Below are 20,722 nucleotides of genomic sequence, written 5' to 3'. Positions count from 1 at the left end.
TTGTCTGTAGAATAGAATATGTTTGTGTCATCAGCAAATAATGAGTTTCAAAAGTTTTGAAACATTGAATGTATCATTTATTTAAATGTTGAATAGCAGCGGGCCCAGAATTGATCCTTGTGGGACACCACGACTTATCTCTTTGGCTTCTGATGTAAATTCATCAATCTTGAGAAATTGTTTTTTTAAAGTTAGCTTTTGTCCCAAGTTAGCGCTAGTCCTCTTATCCCAGACACTTCCAGTTTGTCCAGTAGGATGTCATGATTGACAGTCAAATGCGTTTTTTAGGTCAATGTAAATTCCAGCTGCATATTTCTTTTTGTCCAGAGTGTTTGTGATTTCCTCCACAGCATCAATGATAGCCAATGAGGTGGATCTGTTTTCTCTAAAACCATATTGGTTTTCACTTATAATGTTATATTTATCAATAAATACAACTAATTTATCATTGAATGTTGTTAAAAATCGTGGAAGGAGAGAAACAGGTCTATAGTTTGTAAATTGGTGTTTGTCTCCGTTCTTATAGACAGGAATCACTTTTACTATTTTCATTTGGTTTGGGAATCTCCCAGTTTGTAATCATGAGTTACATTTCTATGTTAGAGGCTTAGGGATGCTATTAATGACCTTTTTCACCACTTTCATATCTATATCCTCACAAGCTTTTGAGTTTTTACTCTTGAATTTATATACAATTGTTGGAAAGGCTCATATTTGGCCTCAGTGATGGCAGCTCCATCATGGAGGCGGGGCTTAGGGCTGCTCTTTGATGAAACGCCTGGCCTTGAAGATAAACGGCGTCTTGCCCCTGAAATGGACCAGGCTGGGATTTGTAAGAAGATCCCGATACCTGCGCTCAGAGGAGAACGTTTGCAGGAGCTGGACAGTTCAAAGTTCTCATACCGTCACTGCAGCTCTCAGTCTGATCACACAGAAGCAGCAGGTCCGTTTTCAAGCATCACATTCATGGTTCATCGCCATCGCTGGCGTTCTGAAGGTGATCAAATGACACGGCTCTTCAATAAATGCGATGAAGGCTCATCTGCTGGTCAAACTTCAGCGACATGCTGACAGATCACGCTCTTTGTTTCTCCTCCATCAACACTTCTGTCTCTCTTCATATGACTGTAGGTTAAAGATGTGGATTAACTTTAAGTTTCATGTGCTGTTTGCCGTGGAATGATTGACACCTTCTGTGCACCAGCTTGTGGTTTTTTTTGGGTGGCCACGCCCACACAAACCTGCATCCTCCTCCCCCTCTGCACTTGATGCATTAGAGGATCAAGGCCTTTACTTGTGGGTCGAAGCGGAGGCGCCACTCGTTGGCGGTGTGCTGGTTGTCTGTGTGCGGGTGCAAACCGTTCAGCACAACCCAAAAGCAGCCTAACCGAAATGCCGGGGGGCATGCCGACATTCTGCAGCTTTCTGAACCGAGTCCGTCACCCTCCCCCTAAGTGAAAAGGCTTCAGTCAGTTCAGTGACTCTGAAGCAGCATTTGTTCCACGTTGATGTGTTCACGTAGCTGTTGTTGCATCTGCAGCGTCTCTGGATCCTGTCAGATTCAGCCCCTGAAATCCCCCCTAAAGCCAAGGCAGAGCCAACGCCATCCATGAGGAGAACGGCGTTAATGAGTCACATGATCTTCTAAGAAATCAAGTCAATTTCCACAGAAACCCAGCAGTGCAGCTTCCTGTTAATTCACTGCTACTCAGCACCATGACGCCGTTTTTTACCCGGAAGATCAGGTTTTTCTGCCAAAGAAGGCAAAGTAGTTCAGGAGATTAGCGTCTCCTTCGGCCACGAACCGGAAGGAGAGCATGCTGAACTTTCACGCCCTGGCGTTGTGGTTGCACTTCCAAAGGCAGGTCATGCAGGAAACATGCATGGATTTGGACGTCTTGACTGCCGTTTCCTGTTTGATTTTAGATCATTAGTAGCTATAGTATTTTCTTTATACACAAAGGACCATCTCATTTTCATTGTTGTAAACTTGTTTGTCACATAAACAGCAGTGAGGAAAAGTCCTGCTGCCACATGAAGCAGGTTCCCGTTCAAAGGGCTGCTCTGTTTTCAGAGACAACTGGGACCAGAAGATGCTCAGAAAAGTGTCGTCATCCAGGAAAGGAGGCTCCACGTTGGTGTCCACAATGGGTGGTGTTTCCTGGAGAAGCCTCAGGTGGTGGTACTAGAGCGGCTCGCCTCAGGGGTCAGAGGGCCAACAGATGGCGGCGCCAAAAGGAGCAAGCCGGTCATGGACAGGTGGGCACATTTTTGAAGAGGGGATGAAGGCTTCAGGGGAAAGAGAAGGTCAGTGTTACGATGTCTCCTACCAAAAGTCACGGAACCTAAAAGACGGCAATTTGTAAAAAAAAAAAAAAAAAAAAACTCTGAAAGCAGAAAGTAAATGTTTGAGACAAATGAATGAATAGTGTCTCAGTGGCGATCAGCCGCCGTAGACTCCTCCCTGTTCCACACGGGCAGCTTGGAGGCCAAAGGCTCGCCACATCGCTCTGACCTTCATCCTGTCTGCTTCCTCAGCTCATCTTCATCGACACTCAGCCTCCGCAGCAGCCTGCAGCTCTGGCTGGTCGATCACCCCAACATCGCCATCGTCTTCCAGCTGGAGTACGCCTTCTCTGCTCCCACCAGCATCAACTCTGCGGTAAGAGGCGGGTACAAACCGCACCAGGATCCACCCTGAAAATCAGGTTCTGGTTCTGGTTCTGGTCATTCTTAACTCACCACTGATGCAATCAAATGTATTCATTCTTAGTGTAGGAGTTATAATCTGAGATTATGCTGCACAAAGGCAAGGAAAGTCTGAACACCCACCAGATTTAGAGACAAATACACATACATGCACAAATACAAACTCACACATACATGTACACACTCACACAGACACACACATGCACAAACGCAGTATTGGTGTCATCAGTGGGGAACAGGGATGCTCTCTTCATCTGGTCCTAGTCAGAAAACTCTGCACGTTTTCACTAAGATGAAGTTAGAATTTATTTTTCGTCCCATCCCCTTGGGGAGCGGTGAGCTGCAGCCGAACCGCACTCGGCGGTAGTGTTAAGGTGTTAAGGGTTAACTGCTCGTCATTGATATGGTAATTGCCCCCAGCACCATTGCTCATTCCCCTCCGGGGATCGAACCCTGGTTTCCTGCATGGTAGCTTCCCACCTTACCAACCGAGCTACCCAGCCGCTGCATTGTTGCTCCTTTCTATCAACATGGCAACAACCTGGAGGGCTGGGCTGTGTTATGGATTACATCCCATCATTCACGGCTTCTAACCTTCAGTGTTCAGAGATGTTGTTGGTGAAGCTCTGGGCTTAAACTCTTTTTTGGTCTGTTCTGGATCCTTTTTGAAAATGGTCATAAAGAAAAATTTAATTAATGAAGCTTCATTAACAACTGAAGCAAATATAGCTTAATTAACAGTTGAAGCAAATTAAGCTTCATTTACAACTGAAACAACTCAAACTTCATTTATAGCTGAAGCGAATGAAGCTTCATTTGCTTTAGTTGTTAAGGATCTGGAGATCTGAGTTCCTTCATACCTCATATCCACAGATGGGAAAACTGAAGTGGCTTTTCTTCTGGAGGCGTCCTCTTTTCTGAGCTGTGAGTCATTTTTTAGCAGAAGCATGGGAGCCATTATTGGGGCAGAAGTGTTTCTCTGAAGGATCCGGGAACAGGGAGACCTCCAAAGCCCGGGTCTGCTTTTCACCCGTCAGCTGATTGATGTGTCAGCGTCTTCTAACGAGCGAGTGCGGCGGGCTGTGATGGAGCTATGACCTGTCGTCCCGTCACAACGGTGGCACGTCCCTGCTTGGGACATGATTGGGTTTCTGCAGGAACCCTCCAGTGGCTGTCAGCTGATGTCAGGCAGCTCCTCTAATTGTGTTGTGTCAGCAGCAGTTTAGCGTCTGGAAGTCGGTCTCTGCCTGATGTTTGATCTCCTGTCGTCTGCTGCTGCTTTCAGGCGGGTCGGCCTAATGCAGGAAGTTTGGCGCTCGTTGTTGGCGCCCTCCTGGGCCGACCAGCACCAGCTCATCCTTTAACAGGCTGATGCGGCATGGCGTCTGCGCGCGGGTCCAGAAACCAACACTGCCTGTTACAGAGAGCAGACGGCTGCGCAGACGGGGCTGAAGCTGTTTCATCCGCCAGAACAATTGTCCTGACTTCACATCCGCCGCCCCCCCTCCTTCCTCTGATGGTTGCCGTCTCTGCTGAGCCGGGACACGACAACAGAGTTGTGTTACCAAAAAACACAGGCGTGGCGTATTGGAACAGCTTCTGTGAGGAACCGAGCGGCGTCTGCAGTAATGAATGTGTTGCATCAGATGTTGACCTTTAACCCTGACAGGGTTCGGTGGGTGGGACCCCCGACTGCAGAGCTTTAACCTTGAGAGCAAACGTCCCGTCAAGCTCTCCTGACCGCTGACATTCAGGCTGCTACCTGGAGCGTTTCTCTGCTGACGCTGACAGGAACAGTTCACATTCACACGGGGGATGCGGTGAAGTTTAGGAGTAAAGAAAAAAACTCTATTCTGCTTCCACTGATTCTAGTCTCAGACGTCAGTCCTGGGGGAGTCGGGCTGAACAGTATATGGAGCAGAAAACGGGGGCGCCGCGGTGGGCGGCGTCTGCTGCAGGTTGGTGCCGTAGAGGTTTTAATTGGCTCTCAGCAGGAAGATGCTGTTTGTTTGAGTGACAGACGTGGATGGATTGGAAAAAACCTCTGAACCACCGTTCATGAAATAGTGTTTTCCTGTTTACCATCATCACTCTGCGCCCCCGGTCTGAAATGAACCCCCCTCCTTTGGTCCGAGTGTCGACCTGGAACATTTCACACATGCTGCGCTGGCCGTGTCTCTGAAGGAGTTTTTGCTGCTCTAAAAACCAACAGATGCTGAAGAAGTTTCCCTCTGACGCAATATTTGGGCCGTCTAATTAGAACGAATGTGATTTTCTGGCTCTGTGGCGGCTGCATCCGTCTCCCCTCAGAGTGAGCCTGCCCCCTCAGAGTGAGCCTGCCCCCCCAGAGTGAGCCTGCCCCCCCCCAGAGTGAGCCTGCCCCCTCAGAGTGAGCCTGCCAGCAGCGCCATCCTTCTGCGGATGGAGACAGGGAGGCCGTGGCGATGCGGTTTGAAGGCGTTCGTGTTTATCTGCTCACCTCAGACTCGGCTGTGTGATAAAAGAAGCGCACGTCTTAAACCCCATGAATAAAAAGCAGTGGGTGACGTTTTGGAGCCGCTAAGGGAGCACAGAGGAAGAAATCATGACAAAAGTCTCTTTTAGTCCAAAAGTCCTCATTCTGAAAGAAAGAGGAGAAGATGGAACTTTTCTGATGTTCTCACTGAAGCAGCCTAAAAAGACAGAACAGTTCTGCGTTTCCCATCTTCATGTTCAGCACCGTCATGGATCTGGACCTTTGACACATCTCCACCCTTTTTCTGCAGGTTAGCTCAGGGGAGGGCAACCGTTATGACCACAAAGGTTCTAAAATTTGACCCAAGGTCGGACCAGGAGCAGACGCGTAGAGGAATTTGGAAATCCGCCTCATGAGAGACAGAAACAACAACAGCAGCCCACTTTAATTTTGATTGAAAGTTGACATATATACTTTAAAACAGAACATTTTTGGGGTTTTATTTCAAAACTGTGGCCTTTTTCTCATTTTAGTGCCAATTGCACCAATGGGTTGATGGAAAAATGCAAAGTTAGAGAAATGCTGCATTCATGTGGTGCTGGAAAGATCAGGAAAATGAAAAATACACATGAACGTCAGCAAAGACAAATCCTCCATGAACACATGAATGCAAAATGACTCTCTGCACCTCAGCAAAGGTTAGTTTATTAGTAGACCCCATAATTAAAGGAAAACTAATATGGATTACCACATAATTGATTCCAGCTAGGCGGGCCAGATCGATTAGTTTAACGGGCCGCATTTGGCCCCCGGGCCGTAGTTTGCAGAGCCCTGGGTGCGACCGAGCTGCAGCTGCCGTACAGGTTGTTGGATCACAGAGGAGGTGCTCAGGTTCTGAGGCAGAAAACAGAATGTTTTGATGTCTGCATCTGTGTGAATATGAGGCACAGTTTTCCCGCCTAGCTTCTTCTGACCGCCACCAACATTTAGCGTGCTAACAGAAGCGTTTCTCAGTGGAGCGTCGTGTCCTGCTTTCAGATGAATCTCAGCTTCCTCCTAGACCGACCGGCAGCTGTCAGCTCTGCTCTGAAAAGCTCTTCCCCAGACTTCTCACTTCACTGACGTGTAAATCAGCAAACATCCAGGTCTAGAAATGTCTTTATGGCCGCTGGAAAATCAGGAATTTGTGGTCTGAGCTTGGATGAAAGCAGAAACATCTGGGGAGTTTTTTGTTTTAAGCCGGTCGGCACCAGGAAGCTCACAAACCTCAGTTTTGACTGCAGAGGGTTTGGGTTCTGACCGTCCTCCTGCAAGAACCCAAGTTTTACGCTGGGACTCGTGACACCAACGTTTGTACGTTTGGTGTTGAAACTGAAGTGCTTACTTTACAGAATCCCCATCATATTTGTGGCTCCGCCTTCCTCGCCTCCACCTTCCTGGTCAAAGCAGGTTTGGTAAAAGTTAACGACTAAAGCTTAAAATTCAGAACCGCAGTGTAACCACACATGAAGGAAATTGGATTTTAGTCTTTGTCTTCTCCAAACACGATTCAGACTTGATAAATATGTAGTGCTAACACAATGGATCTGAGTTATAGGTTGTCCAAATTCCCACCCCAACCCCAAACTACTACAAACTAAATAACGCTGGACCATGTACTGCCCTGAATCGATTTCATGAAGTTAAAATCTAATTGATAGGAGCGTTTTGTGATGATTATCTATGAGTCCGCTGTCTGCTGAAGATAAAAATGTTAATGGTTTATTAAAAAATACCTTTAAATACTTTTTGGCATAAATTGTTCTGACGCAATGCATTGTGGTCTATATTCACTGATCTAGTGAGCATTGTTGCACACTGGTTTATTGCAGAGACTTCTGGGAAATTTTTAGGGCTCTGGATTTTGGAACTGTAGATTCAGACAGAACTAGAACATGGAGAAGGCTCTTTATAGTGAGTAGGGAAAGAATTCGGACACCAAAGACTTTCTCCTCCAAACACGATTCAAAGTGGATTTCACTTAAATGAAACTGAATTTGTTTCACCAACAGTTTATTAAAGCTGGAATAGATTCCGTTTAACCTTCTTTGCGTTTTCCCTCTTGGCCTTCCTCCTCACATAAACTATGTTTTCCTTTCAATCCTGTTAATCAATGAGCTCTGCTGAGTTCAAACCAAGGACGTGGCGTTCTATGCTAATGACTGTTTGCTGTGTCTGTACAAAGAGGATCTGTGTGCGGACGGAGGTCTCACTCCTCTACAGATTTCTGCTCTCAGATGTTCTCCTAAAGGTTGAGCGTTGGGCAGGTCAGACCCAGATGGAAACAGATCATTTCTACTGGATCACCTCCACAAAATCTGAAGATATCAGGAACCCCCCCCCCCCCCCCCCAGTACACTCACACACATTAAGGAGTAAAAATAAAGTCAAAACGCAAAACGACTGAATAGTTGGTGGTTTAAATGAATGTTTTTTCATAGAAATGATCGAATTAACTTAACCTCACAGGAGAAAAACCAGCCTCCGGGGTGTGTGTGTGTGTGCGTGTGTGTGTGTGTGTGGAGGGGGGGGGGGGGGGGTTCTGTGATGCTTTTAATAAATGTTCTGTTCTGTTAGCATCTTTGCTGCTTGAGGTTGAAATTCATTTTTTATGCCCCCTCGCTTCTGGGTACAAGCAGGATGAGATAGAGACGCTTTTTAAGATTTTCATGAAATGAAACACATTTATTAATAGAAAGTGGGGCTTTTTGTGATTCAATAACACTATTTGTAAAGAGAAGCAGCAAAAACAAGAATAGGAAAGCCTCGCATGTTTCTGTGAAATCCCATAAAACCTTCTTTCTAAAATTTATAGGAGTGACTCTTCAGGTGTGTTTAACCTTTACGGTTCCCGCTCACTGTGCCGTTTAAAATGTCAGCTCCATTAACCCGTCTGAACGCCTGCCTCTGCCTTTAATTGGCCACTCACATTGCTTTAGTTTTCTAAAAAAAAAAACAACGCAGTGAATCTGCTCTCAGAAAAAAATAGATTTACTGAGTTTCTACTGCAGACAATCTGCAGTCCAGCTGCAGACCAGCTGCAGACCAGCTGCAGTCCAGCTGCAGACCAGCTGCAGACCAGCTGCAGACCAGCTGCAGTCCTATTTTTGTGAAAATTCTCCATCATCGTTGATATAAATATATATTTTCAGCTCCTAAACGTAAAGGCAAAATGATAAATGTCAGAATCCAATTCTGAAACTGATACTGTTAAAAGTGAAGAAATGTAGCTCACGTTTGTCTGAAAACTCTGTGACTCCTCCCGCACAGCTGTCTGCTACCTCCACCACTCGGGCAGCCTTCCTGCAGTGTCTTCGCTGGGGGGGTTGGTGTCCATTTCAGCAGCAGGCTGACTGGAACAGCAGAGAGATCCAGCTGGCTCTACAAGGAGGCTCAAAGCCAAACCCTTTTGGGGTTTTGGTCTACAGCTTGGAGGGGGCCACTGCAGCTTCAGGGTCTCCTCAGGTATGCTGACAGCTCAGGTGAACATTCAGGAACTCCAAAGGCTGTTTTCACGTCAAACACCCTTCACTCTCAGAAGTCCAGAACTTCCAACATCTACAGTCAGGACCATAAATATTTGGACAGAGACACATTCTTTCTACTTTAGTTTCTGTACATTACCACCGTGAATTTGAAATGAAGCAACTCAGATGCCGTTGAAGTGCAGACTTTCATCTTTTATTCCATAGGTTGAACAACAAGATTGCATAAAAATGTGAAAAACTAAAGTATTTTTTAAACAATCCCTTCATTTCATGGGCTCCTAAGTCATTGGACAATTGTCTTCCATGTTATTGCATGGGCAGGTGTGGACAATTCCCTTGTTATGTCATTATGAGTGAAGCAGATAAAAGGCCTGGAGTTGATTAGAGGACTCGTGCTGCATTTGGAAGATTTTGCTGTGAACAGACACCATGCAGTCAAAGGAGCTCTCCATGCAGGTGAAAGGAGCCATCATTAAGCTGAGAAAACAGAAAAAAACATGAAACCAGAAACTGCTACAGTATTAGGAGTGGAAACGTCAACAGTGTGGTCCATCCTGAGAAAGAAAGAAAGCACTGGTGAACTCAGCAAAAAGACCTGAACGTCCACGGAAGACAACAGTGGTGGATGATGGCAGAATCATTTCCATGGTGAAGAGGAACCCGTTCACAACAGCCAACCAAGTGAACAACACTCTCCAGGAGGTAGGCGGATCAATATCCAAGTCTACCATCAAAAGAAGACTGCATGAAAGTAGACCCAGAGGGAACACTGCAAGATGCAAGCCACTCATAAGCCTCAAGAACAGGAAGGCTAGACTGGACTTTGCTAAAAAACATCTAAAAAGGTTCTGGAAAAACATTCTTTGGACAGATGAAACCAAAATCAACCTCTACCAGAATGATGGCCAGAGAAAAGTATGGAGAAGGCGTGAAGAAGCTCCTGATCCAAAGCACACTACATCATCAGTAAAACACGGTGGAGGCAGTGTGATGGTCTGGGCGTGCATGGCTGCTAGTGGCACTGGGACACTAGTGTTTATTGATGACGTGACACAGGACAGAAGCAGCTCAATGAATTCTGAGGTGTTCAGAGACACACTGTCTGCGCAGATCCAGGTGAATGCAGCCCTGTCTGCGCTGATCCAGGTGAATGCTGCCCTGTCTGCGCAGATCCAGGTGAATACAGCCCTGTCTGCGCAGATCCAGGTGAATAGAGCCCTGTCTGTGCAGATCCAGGTGAATGCAGCCCCGTCTGCGCAGATCCAGGTGAATAGAGCCCTGTCTGTGCAGATCCAGGTGAATGCAGCCCCGTCTGCGCAGATCCAGGTGAATAGAGCCCTGTCTGTGCAGATCCAGGTGAATGCAGCCCTGTCTGTGCAGATCCAGGTGAATGCAGCCCTGTCTGTGCAGATCCAGGTGAATGCAGCCCCGTCTGCGCAGATCCAGGTGAATGCTGCCCTGTCTGCGCAGATCCAGGTGAATGGAGCCCTGTCTGCGCAGATCCAGGTGAATGGAGCCCTGTCTGCGCAGATCCAGGTGAATGCAGCCCTGTCTGTGCAGATCCAGGTGAATGCAGCCCCGTCTGCGCAGATCCAGGTGAATGCAGCCCTGTCTGTGCAGATCCAGGTGAATGCAGCCCCGTCTGCGCAGATCCAGGGGAATGCAGCCCTGTCTGCGCAGATCCAGGGGAATGCAGCCAAACTGTTTCATAATCCAGATGGACAACGACCCAAAACATCCAGCCAAAGCAACTCAGGAGTTTATTTAAGCAAAGAAGTGGAATATTCTTAAATGTCCAAGTCAGTCACCTGATCTGAACCCCATTGAGCAGCATTTCACTTGTTGAAGACTAAACTTCAGACAGAAAGGCCCACAAACAAACAGCAACTGTTTGCCGCTGCAGTAAAGGCCTGGCAGAGCATTCAGAAGGAGAAAACCAGCATCTGGTGATGTCCATGAGTTCAAGACTTCAGGCTGTCATTGCCAACAAAGGCTTTTCTACCAAATATGAGGAATGACCATTTGGTTTGCAGTTATTTCATTTGTCCAATTACTTAGGAGCCCATGAAATGAAGGGATTGTGTTTAAAAAATACTTTAGTTTTTCACATTTTTATGCAATCTTTTTGTTCAACCCATGGAATAAAAGCTGAAAGTCTGCACTTCAATGGCATCTGAGTCGTTTTTTTTCAAATTCACTGTGGTAATGTACAGAAACTAAGTTAGACAGAATGTGTCCAAATATTTATGATCCTGACTGTATGTCAACAAGTTTCAGTTTCTGAACTTTGTTTTCTGCTGCTGTGTTTTCTCATAACTTTATTCACAACTTTTCACCAATGTTTTCCCTTCAAGGTTACCCTGGAGACCAAGGACATGATTTCATTTTGGCTTTCGCCCAGCCTGGGGGGGAAGGCATGCACCCCAAAGGCATCTCTGAAGTCCAAGAAAGAAGTTCCATACCAGAGATCATCTTCATCACCATCACAGGGTAGATATCATCTTCATAATGACCTCATAATAACAAAAAGGAGCGGAACAGGGACAGCCTTTTCACAAGTTCTCTAAGAAGGAGGTGAGCTCATCATTGGGGGGTTAAAGCAGGACAGTTTATTAAGTAATTCAGTTTTATACACAGAGCCGAAAGCTTTCCAGCCTCCAAAAAAGAACGGATATAATGGCTGAATCTAAAAATGCTTCCCTACCCTGCTGGCTCTCCCTTATTGCTCCAACTGGAGGGGCATTAGGAGCTGTAGTGGTGTCCAAAAGTGTTCTTTAAGGAGGAGCTGTAGTGACTTAGAGCGGCCGCCCTCCACTGGTAGTGTGACCATCATCACGTTATGTGCCATGGAGGAGAAATGCATCTTCTCGTGGATAAGCTCTGAAACAGAGAAGTTTACATTTAAATGTGAATAATGACTTTTTGTTTTTGTGTGACTTTCTAAAGTTATCAAACTAATGTTATGTATTTTTCTAGCACTGGCAGCTACGCGCTAACATAGATGACTGGCAGTTTGTCTCGCCACTTGGAAGGAGAAATGTAGGGGATGAATTCAGATTCAGCCAATGAAACATTTTAAAATATTCAGTATTATAGAATAGAATTCAACTTTGGCGTCATTGCACGTCACAAGTACACGGCAACGAGATGCAGTTTGTATCCATCCAGAAATGCAGTAGAATAGTTATAACAGCATTGACCATCGTGTATTGTGTGTCTTTAGGTTGAAGGTTTAAAATGGAACAGATAACGTTTGGTGGTGACTGAGTCCATTATCGTTGTGTGGATGACGATACAGTCTGTATTTGTAAATGTTTTTGAGTATTGTGTGTGTGAGTGTTATGTAGTACAGATGTAACCCTGATCTATAACGAGGTTTGATCTGTCCTCCAGTGAGAATGACATTTTTCATCCTTGCTTGTTGTTCCACATCGTCCACTCTTTTCTCCAGACCCGGTTATCTCGTTGCTCGTTTTGAGTCTTCGGAGCTCCTCCCGTAGCTGCATGAGAGGATTTAGTTTAGCCGCGTCTCCACCGCCGTGTCTCCACCGCCGTGTCTCCACCACTGTGTCTCCACCGCCGTGTCTCCACCGCCGTGTCTCCACCGTGTCTCCACCACTGTGTCTCCACCGCCGTGTCTCCACCGCCGTGTCTCCACCGCCGTGTCTCCACCGCCGTGTCTCCACCACTGTGTCTCCACCGCCGTGTCTCCACCGCCGTGTCTCCACCGTGTCTCCACCGCCGTGTCTCCACCGCCGTGTCTCCACCGCCGTGTCTCCACCGCCGTGTCTCCACCGCCGTGTCTCCACCGCCGTGTCTCCACCGTGTCTCCACCGCCGTGTCTCCACCGCTGTGTCTCCACCGCCGTGTCTCCACCGCCGCGTCTCCACCGCCGCGTCTCCACCGCCGCGTCTCCACCGCCGCGTCTCCACCGCCGCGTCTCCACCGCCGCGTCTCCACCGCCGTGTCTCCACCGCCGTCTCAACAAAGATCATATGAAGGAAACGGATGCTGGGGAGGGAAGGCAGAGCCAACACCGTGTCCACACTGTGTGTGGCCTAAGCAGATGGAGCCTTCAGTAAGACACCCCAAGCACTGGGGCAGGTTCCAAAAGGCGCGACCAGGCATGGAGACGAGGACTGAGGAATTGTGGGAAAGCTTTGGTCTGGCTGTGGCTGCTGGGAAACGCTGAGATGTGAAGCTCTTTCATGGCAGCTCTGGCTCCTGATCTGTGTGAAATGGTTGGAGTCGTAACGAGCCGAGGAACTGCAGCTATTTACTCTGCTTGACTTCTTCCCTCGTTCTTCTCATACCTCCGCATGCCAGCTCGCTCTGAAGCCAACAAACAGAGACGCCGTTTCAAAGGATCCCATTTTCCAGTTTGGCTCTGCCCTCTGGGAAGCCAAGAGCCATTAAAGCAAACTATGGAGGGAGCGGTGGGAGTGCAGACGCTGGGAACGGCTATGATGGAAGCTCCTCTCACATTAACACTACAGATGAGGGTTTCTTCATCTTCCTTGTCTTTGTGTTTTCCAGGTAGGAAAGAGGCTCCTCCCCCAGAGTCACCTAGAGGCCCCGGGGTAAGATGTTAATCACATTTCTGTGGTTTTCCTACACAGTGCTTCTCCTCCTGCTACGTGCAGAAGTGCTGAACATGTGTCCTTTCAGAATGCATCTTTCCTTCAGTTAAGTTTTAAATGACAGATCAAAGGTCAACAGCGTCTGACGGCGGTTTCAAACCCTCCACTGTCCACGCCGAGGCTTTCCCAGACCGCTCAGAAGAGGTTTATGCTCCAGGAAAATGTTCCAAATCACCAAGGCTGCACATCTCCTCCAGAACAAAGCGACAGACTTAAACACTGAATTGGCCACACTTTGCCTCCACTCACCGACCAATCAAATCCTTTTACACAAACGCTCCGTTGGTGTGTGCGTCTGAGGGAAATGTTCTGGTTGATGGATGCGGCGGCTGCTGCCGCTGAAGCCTCAGGATGAGGGAGAGCGCAGCTGATGATGATAATCTTGCCTGCTTGCATCCAATCAGATTAAATGCCACATTAGCATCTGTTTATGTTAGACAGCTTCCCATAGGCGACCAGTCCTAATCAGTTCTATTGTAACTTTAATAAATGTACCTGCGAGATGATTATCCTCCTATGCCGAGGGACGTGGGCGAGGGTGACTCACATCCCGCTCCTAATGAGGTATTAACATGCCGCATGCGCACCAAAGAACGCGGTGGTGTTCCCGTACAGCTGCAGCGTTTACCCATCATCCCTCAGTGGAGACCGATGTGACTCAGGATCACGACCGCTGGCGTCCGGAAGCTCCACCTTATTCAGAAGCAGCAGGGCGGAGGAAACCCTCCAAGTTGAACACGCACACCGGGCCGCTCCTGTGGGAACATATTAGGAGACTGCGGTGCGGACTGGATATGTTGTGTGCTTCACACGCCTCTCAGGGGGCATTTATTGACTTTCTCCTGAAATAGCTGCTCTGTTCTGCTGGCAAAACTATGAAAAAGAGTTTCCACAGAAATCAATTTGTTCTCAGATAAAAAGATTCAGACGATAAATCACAGTTGAACCGCTTAAAGTCCAGGAGATACTTTCCAAAAGAAGCAATTAACTCTGAGAGAGGGGACGGTCCCGGCACAGGGGGATGGTCCCGACGCAGGGGGGGGGGGCGGTCCCGGTGCAGGTGGGGGCGGTCCCAGCATAGTGGGGACGGTCCCGGCACAGGTGGACGGTCCCGGCGGGGGGGGGGGGGGGGGCGGTCCCGGCATAGGGGGACGGTCCCGGCACAGGGAGATGGTCCCGACAAAGGGGGGGGCGGTCCCGGCATAGGGGTGACGGTCCCGGCGCAGGGGGGACGGACACCGGCATGGGGGTGGCCGGTCTTGGCTTGGGGGGGGCGGTCCCGGTGCAGAGCGGGACCCTGTCTTAATCAGCTGGATCCAAACTACAGATGGATCCGACGCCGTTTGTGCGGGTCCATCCCTAAACGTTAGGGATTTAGTGCCCCCCTCCCCCACCATATAAGGCTTGTTTGCACATTTGCCTCTTTAAAGTTTCAGATTCAAACAAAAGCAAGAATAACACAATAATACAAAGTGCATGAAAAATTCATCACAAATGCAGACACTTGTTATCTAAATCATTTAAATTTGGACGTCCGTTTGTTGAACTATTCATGAAATGCTTTAGCGTCTTCCTCGTGACGGTGAGACGGCGTTTGGTCTTCATCACTGGACGGATCTGTAAACCGGCCCCTCCTGCCCGGATCTGATGGCTTCTTCCTGTTTGCATAAATTATTGATCCTGGATTCTTTGTTGACTCGCCGCCGTGAGTCCGACGGTCGTGGTATTTGCATTCGACCCAGCTGCTCATTTGTCTGTTGATTCCTCTGGGGGGGCTGTGGTCATGTTCCAGGGCAACCGGGGGGGGGGGGGGGGGTGTTTCTGTCCATGTGGCTTAATGTCTCTGTGTGCTCTTCAGATCAAATCAAATAAAACTTTATTTATAAAGCACTTCTCATACGTCAGCAGCACAAAGTGTTTTACACAATAAAACATCTTTAAGATCCACAGACCTTTAGATTAAAAATAGATGAATAAAAAACATCCAATAACACCCCCCCACACACATACACACACCAACATGGTGAAAAAATAAAATGACGAATAGAAAAGAGTAGAAATAAAATAAAAATCTTGTGTGATGCTTGTGTAAATGTAAATCTATGCATTTCTGTTTATGTGTGTGTGTGTGTACCAGATATAGAAGACGTGTGTGTGTGTTTGTGTGCATATTGTTCTATGTTGAATGTTTATGTGTTTGTGTGTAAATTGTGGAAATGTGTGTGATGTTTGTAGGTGTATGAATATGGGTTTTGTGTTCATGTGTACATGCGTTTTGTGTGTGTTTGCACGTGTTCAAATCTTGTACAGATACCTGTACAGGTAACGTTTTGGGGTTTGTGGGACACTTCCTGTTTTCATACGCCCCTCCAAAACAAAAGTCTGAGTGTCTGAAGCCGTCATGATGGCGTTTCCTTCACGCCGTACTACTGCAGCCTTCATTCTCTGGTTCCTGGCGGGTTTTGTGCTTCAATTATATTGAATTTAAGTCACATTTAGATCTTCTCATGAATCCCCTTTAACAAAGAAGGAGGCTGTGGACGTCACACCTTCACAGCTTGTTGATGGGAAGCAGGTTACAACGCCGTGGGATGTGCAGCTGTCATCTGATGAAGACCAAAACTGTTTCTGTGGAATTTGATGTTCTTCATCACAGTGATAATAAGCAGAAATCATTTGTTGTCTGCAGCTCTCTCTGTCTCAGCTGGCAGCTTCTTCAGGCTTCCCGACCCTCAGCCACTCCAGCACAGCGTTGCCGTGGAAACACTCATTTCCTTCTCCGCTCCATCTTTCTCCGCTGGCGTCGGCCCACCAGCTGTCACATGTCGTAAGATTTCCACCCCCGTCTGCTCACCCTAAAACACTCACTGACTGTTTGCAACACGAAAACCTTCTCCAGGATCGTAAAACTTTCACGGACAAGCAGACGAATGAGACGTTCTGTAAGGCGGGAATATCTGCTGCCCTCAGTTCACACTCTGCAGACCAAAAAAAGTCTGAAACACAAAAAACTAGTTCAGTGGAAGATTGGATGGATGAATGGATGGACGGACGGACGGACGGACGGATGGGTGGATGGACAGACGGATGGATGCATGGATGGATGGATAAATGGATGGAGGGATGGATGGACGGACGGACGGACGGACGGACGGACGGGTGGATGGATGGATGGATGCATGGATGGATGGATAAATGGATGGAGGGATGGATGGACGGACGGACGGACGGGTGGATGGATGGATGGATGGATGCATGGATGGATGGATAAATGGATGGACGGAGGGACGGACAGACGGAGGGATGGACGGATGGATGGATAAATGGATGGAGGGATGGATGGACGGACGGACGGACGGACGGACGGGTGGATGGATGGATGGATGCATGGATGGATGGATAAATGGATGGAGGGATGGATGGACGGACGGACGGACGGGTGGATGGATGGATGGATGGATGCATGGATGGATGGATAAATGGATGGACGGAGGGACGGACAGACGGAGGGATGGACGGATGGATGGATAAATGGATGGACGGATGGATGGATAAATGGATGGACGGATGGATGGATGCATGGATGGATGGATAAATGGATGGATGGATGGATGGACGGATGGATGGATGGATGGATGGATAAATGGATGGACGGATGGATGGATGGATGGGTGGATGGATAAATGGATGGATGGATGGACGGACGGAGGGATGGACGGATGGATGGATGGATGGATGGATGGATGGGTGGATGGATAAATGGATGGATGGATGGACGGACGGAGGGATGGACGGATGGATGGATGGATGGATGGATGGATGGATGGATGGAAGGATGGATGGATAAACACTGATGAACACTGATGATGGAAAAGTCACTGTCTTAATCCTGCTAGACCTGAGTGCTGCCTTTGATACTGTTGATCATGGGATCCTTTTGCACAGACTCCAAGACTGGGTTGGCATCTCTGGATCTGCCCTAAGTTGGCTCAAGTCTTATCTGGAAGACAGGAAATATTTTGTTGAAATTGGGAGTTGTGTCTCAGACTACATGGGCTTGAATTGTGGTGTGCCCCAGGGATCGATCCTGGGACCCCTTCTGTTCAACCTCTACATGCTGCCACTAGGGCAGTTAATACGCAGTAATAACATATCTTATCACAACTATGCAGATGATACTCAGATCTATGTGTCACTGACAACAGGTGAATATGGGCCGGTGGATTCACTCAGCCACTGCCTCCAACAGATCAGCGCGTGGATGCAGAACAACTTTCTCCAGCTAAACTCAGACAAGACCGAAGTTATTGTTTTTGGCCCACAGAAACAAAGAGAAAGTGTCAGCAGCTACCTTCATTCTCTGTCTCTTAAACCCTCAAATCAAGTCAGAAATCTAGGGGTAATCATGGACTCTGACCTGAACTTTAACAGCCATATCAAGTCAGTAACATCAGCGGCATTTTACCATCTGAAAAACATTGCCAAAATCAAAAACATAATCTCAAAGCGAGACCTGGAGATACTTATTCATGCATTTGTCTCCAGTAGGTTAGACTACTGTAACGGCCTGCTCACCGGCCTCTCCAAACGAGCTGTAAAACAGTTTCAGTACATCCAGAATGCTGCTGCTCGAGTCCTGACCAGAACCAGGAAGTATGATCACATTAGTCCTGTGCTCAGGTCTCTGCACTGGCTCCCTGTACCTCAAAGAATAGACTTCAAAGCAGCTCTGCTTGTGTACAAGTCTCTCCATGGCCACGCACCAAAGTACATCTCTGACATGTTAGTGCCATATGAACCATCTCGTACTCTGAGGACCTCAGGGGCCGGCCTCCTGTTGATACCCAGAGTCAGAACTAAACAAGGGGAATCAGCGTTTTAATATTCTGCAGCTAAAATCTGGAACAGCCTCCCTGAAGGCGTAAGACAGGCCTCTTCTGTGTTCATGTTCAAATCTAGACTTAAAACATTTCTGTTTAGCCGTGTATATGACTGAAAGGTCCTATCTGCACTTTTCTTTCCTTCCTTTCTTTTTAAATCTTTTTTTTTCCTTTTCTTTTAAAGTAAATTTTATGTTGATTATTTCTATGATGTATTGTGATTTTAATGCATTTTTCTGTTTTGTGAAGCACCTTGAATTACTTTGTGTACGAATTGTGCTATACAAATAAACTTGCCTTGCCTAAATGGATGGACGGAGGGACGGAGGGACGGACGGAGGGATGGACGGATGGATGGACGGATGGATGGATGGACGGGTGGATGGATGGACGGATGGATGGATGGATAAATGGATGGATGGATGGACGGACGGACGGATGGATGGACGGATGGATGGGTGGACGGATGGATGGATGGGTGGATGGATGCATGGATGGATGGATAAATGGATGGATGGACGGACGGATGGGTGGATGGATGGATGGATGGACGGACGGAGGGATGGACGGATGGATGGATGGACGGGTGGATGGATGGACGGATGGATGGATGGATAAATGGATGGATGGATGGACGGACGGACGGATGGATGGACGGATGGACGGATGGATGGATGGACGGATGGATGGATGGGTGGATGGATGGATAAATGGATGGATGGAGGGATGGATGGACGGACGGATGGGTGGATGGATGGATGGATGGACGGACGGACGGACGGATGGATGGATGGACGGATGGATGGGTGGACGGATGGATGGATGGGTGGATGGATGCATGGATGGATGGATAAATGGATGGATGGAGGGATGGATGGACGGACGGATGGGTGGATGGATGGATGGATGGACGGAGGGACGGACGGACGGAGGGATGGACGGGTGGATGGATGGACGGATGGATGGATGGATAAATGGATGGGTCGATGGATGGGTGGAAGGATAAATGGATGGATGGATGGATGGACGGACGGAGGGATGGACGGATGGATGGGTGGATGGATAAATGGATGGACGGACGGACGGACGGACGGATGGGTGGATGGATGCATGGATGGATGGATAAATGGATGGATGGACGGACGGACGGGTGGATGGATGGATGGATGGACGGACGGATAGATGGATAGACGGATGGATGCATGGATGGATGGATAAATGGATGGATGGATGGATGGACAGACGGATGGATGGATGGGTGCATTGGATGGAGGGATGGATGGATGGATGGATGGGTGCATTGGATGGACGGATGGATGGATGGATGGATGCATGGACGGATTGATAAATGGAGAGATGGAAGGAAGGACGGACGGATGGACGGACGGATGGATGGACGGATGGATGGACGCATGGATGGATGGACAGACGGATGGATGGATGGGTGGATGGATGCATGGATGGATGGATAAATGGATGGATGGATGGATGCATGGATGGATAAATGGATGGACGGACGGACGAATGGATGGATAAATGGATGGACGGATGGATGGACGGATGGATGCATGGACGGATGGATGCATGGATGGATGGATAAATGGATGGATGGATAAACGGAAGGATGGATGGATGGGTGGATGGATGGATGGACGGATGGATGGATGGGTGGATGGATAAATGGGTGGATGGATGGATGGATGGACGGACGGACGGACATATGGACGGATGGATGGATGGACGGACGGTTGGATGGATGGATGGACGGACAGAGGGATGGATGGATAGATGGATGGATGGACGGATGGATGCATGGATGGATGGACGGACGGACGGATGGATGGATAGATGGATGGATGGACGGATGGATGGATAAATGGATGGATGGACGGACAGATGGATGGATGGATGGATGGATGGATGGACGGACGGACGGGTGGATGGATGGATAGATGGATAGACGGATGGATGGATGGGTGGATGGATGGACGGATGGATGGATGGATAAATGGATGGGTCGATGGATGGGTGGAAGGATAAATGGATGGATGGATGGATGGACGGACGGAGGGATGGACGGATGGATGGGTGGATGGATAAATGGATGGACGGACGGACGGACGGACGGATGGGTGGATGGATGCATGGATGGATGGATAAATGGATGGATGGACGGACGGACGGGTGGATGGATGGATGGATGGACGGACGGATAGATGGATAGACGGATGGATGCATGGATGGATGGATAAATGGATGGATGGATGGATGGACAGACGGATGGATGGATGGGTGCATTGGATGGAGGGATGGATGGATGGATGGATGGGTGCATTGGATGGACGGATGGATGGATGGATGGATGCATGGACGGATGGATAAATGGAGAGATGGAAGGAAGGACGGACGGATGGACGGACGGATGGATGGACGGATGGATGGACGCATGGATGGATGGACAGACGGATGGATGGATGGGTGGATGGATGCATGGATGGATGGATAAATGGA

General features: G+C 48.2%; 1 protein-coding gene and 1 long non-coding RNA gene across 4 annotated transcripts in view; one reads left to right on the top strand and one right to left on the bottom strand.

Moving 5' to 3' along the window:
- Positions 1-20,722, top strand: part of nphp4 (nephrocystin 4) — a 93,475-nt gene that overhangs the window by 23,084 nt on the left and 49,669 nt on the right. For all 3 annotated transcript variants that reach the window (XR_002873495.1, XM_023956270.1, XM_023956271.1), the window contains exons 7-12: positions 2,075-2,259; positions 2,539-2,662; positions 8,474-8,668; positions 11,046-11,181; positions 13,228-13,271; positions 16,021-16,158. Coding sequence is in view for 2 of the 3 variants with exons in the window: in XM_023956270.1 (XP_023812038.1) it covers positions 2,075-2,259; positions 2,539-2,662; positions 8,474-8,668; positions 11,046-11,181; positions 13,228-13,271; positions 16,021-16,158 (822 nt within the window). In the remaining variant the exon portion in view is untranslated. The remainder of the gene's footprint in view (positions 1-2,074; positions 2,260-2,538; positions 2,663-8,473; positions 8,669-11,045; positions 11,182-13,227; positions 13,272-16,020; positions 16,159-20,722) is intronic.
- On the bottom strand, positions 11,278-14,337 carry LOC110013502. The gene is made up of 2 exons (XR_002288643.2): positions 13,827-14,337; positions 11,278-11,571 (listed from the first exon to the last, which is right to left on the bottom strand). It is a non-coding gene; the product is annotated as an uncharacterized LOC110013502 (long non-coding RNA).

The sequence above is a fragment of the Oryzias latipes genome, chromosome 7 (genome assembly GCF_002234675.1).
Source record: "Oryzias latipes chromosome 7, ASM223467v1".
Lineage (NCBI taxonomy): Eukaryota > Metazoa > Chordata > Actinopteri > Beloniformes > Adrianichthyidae > Oryzias > Oryzias latipes.
Note: the sequence above shows the minus strand (reverse complement) of the source record. Positions and strands in the feature narration are given on the sequence as shown.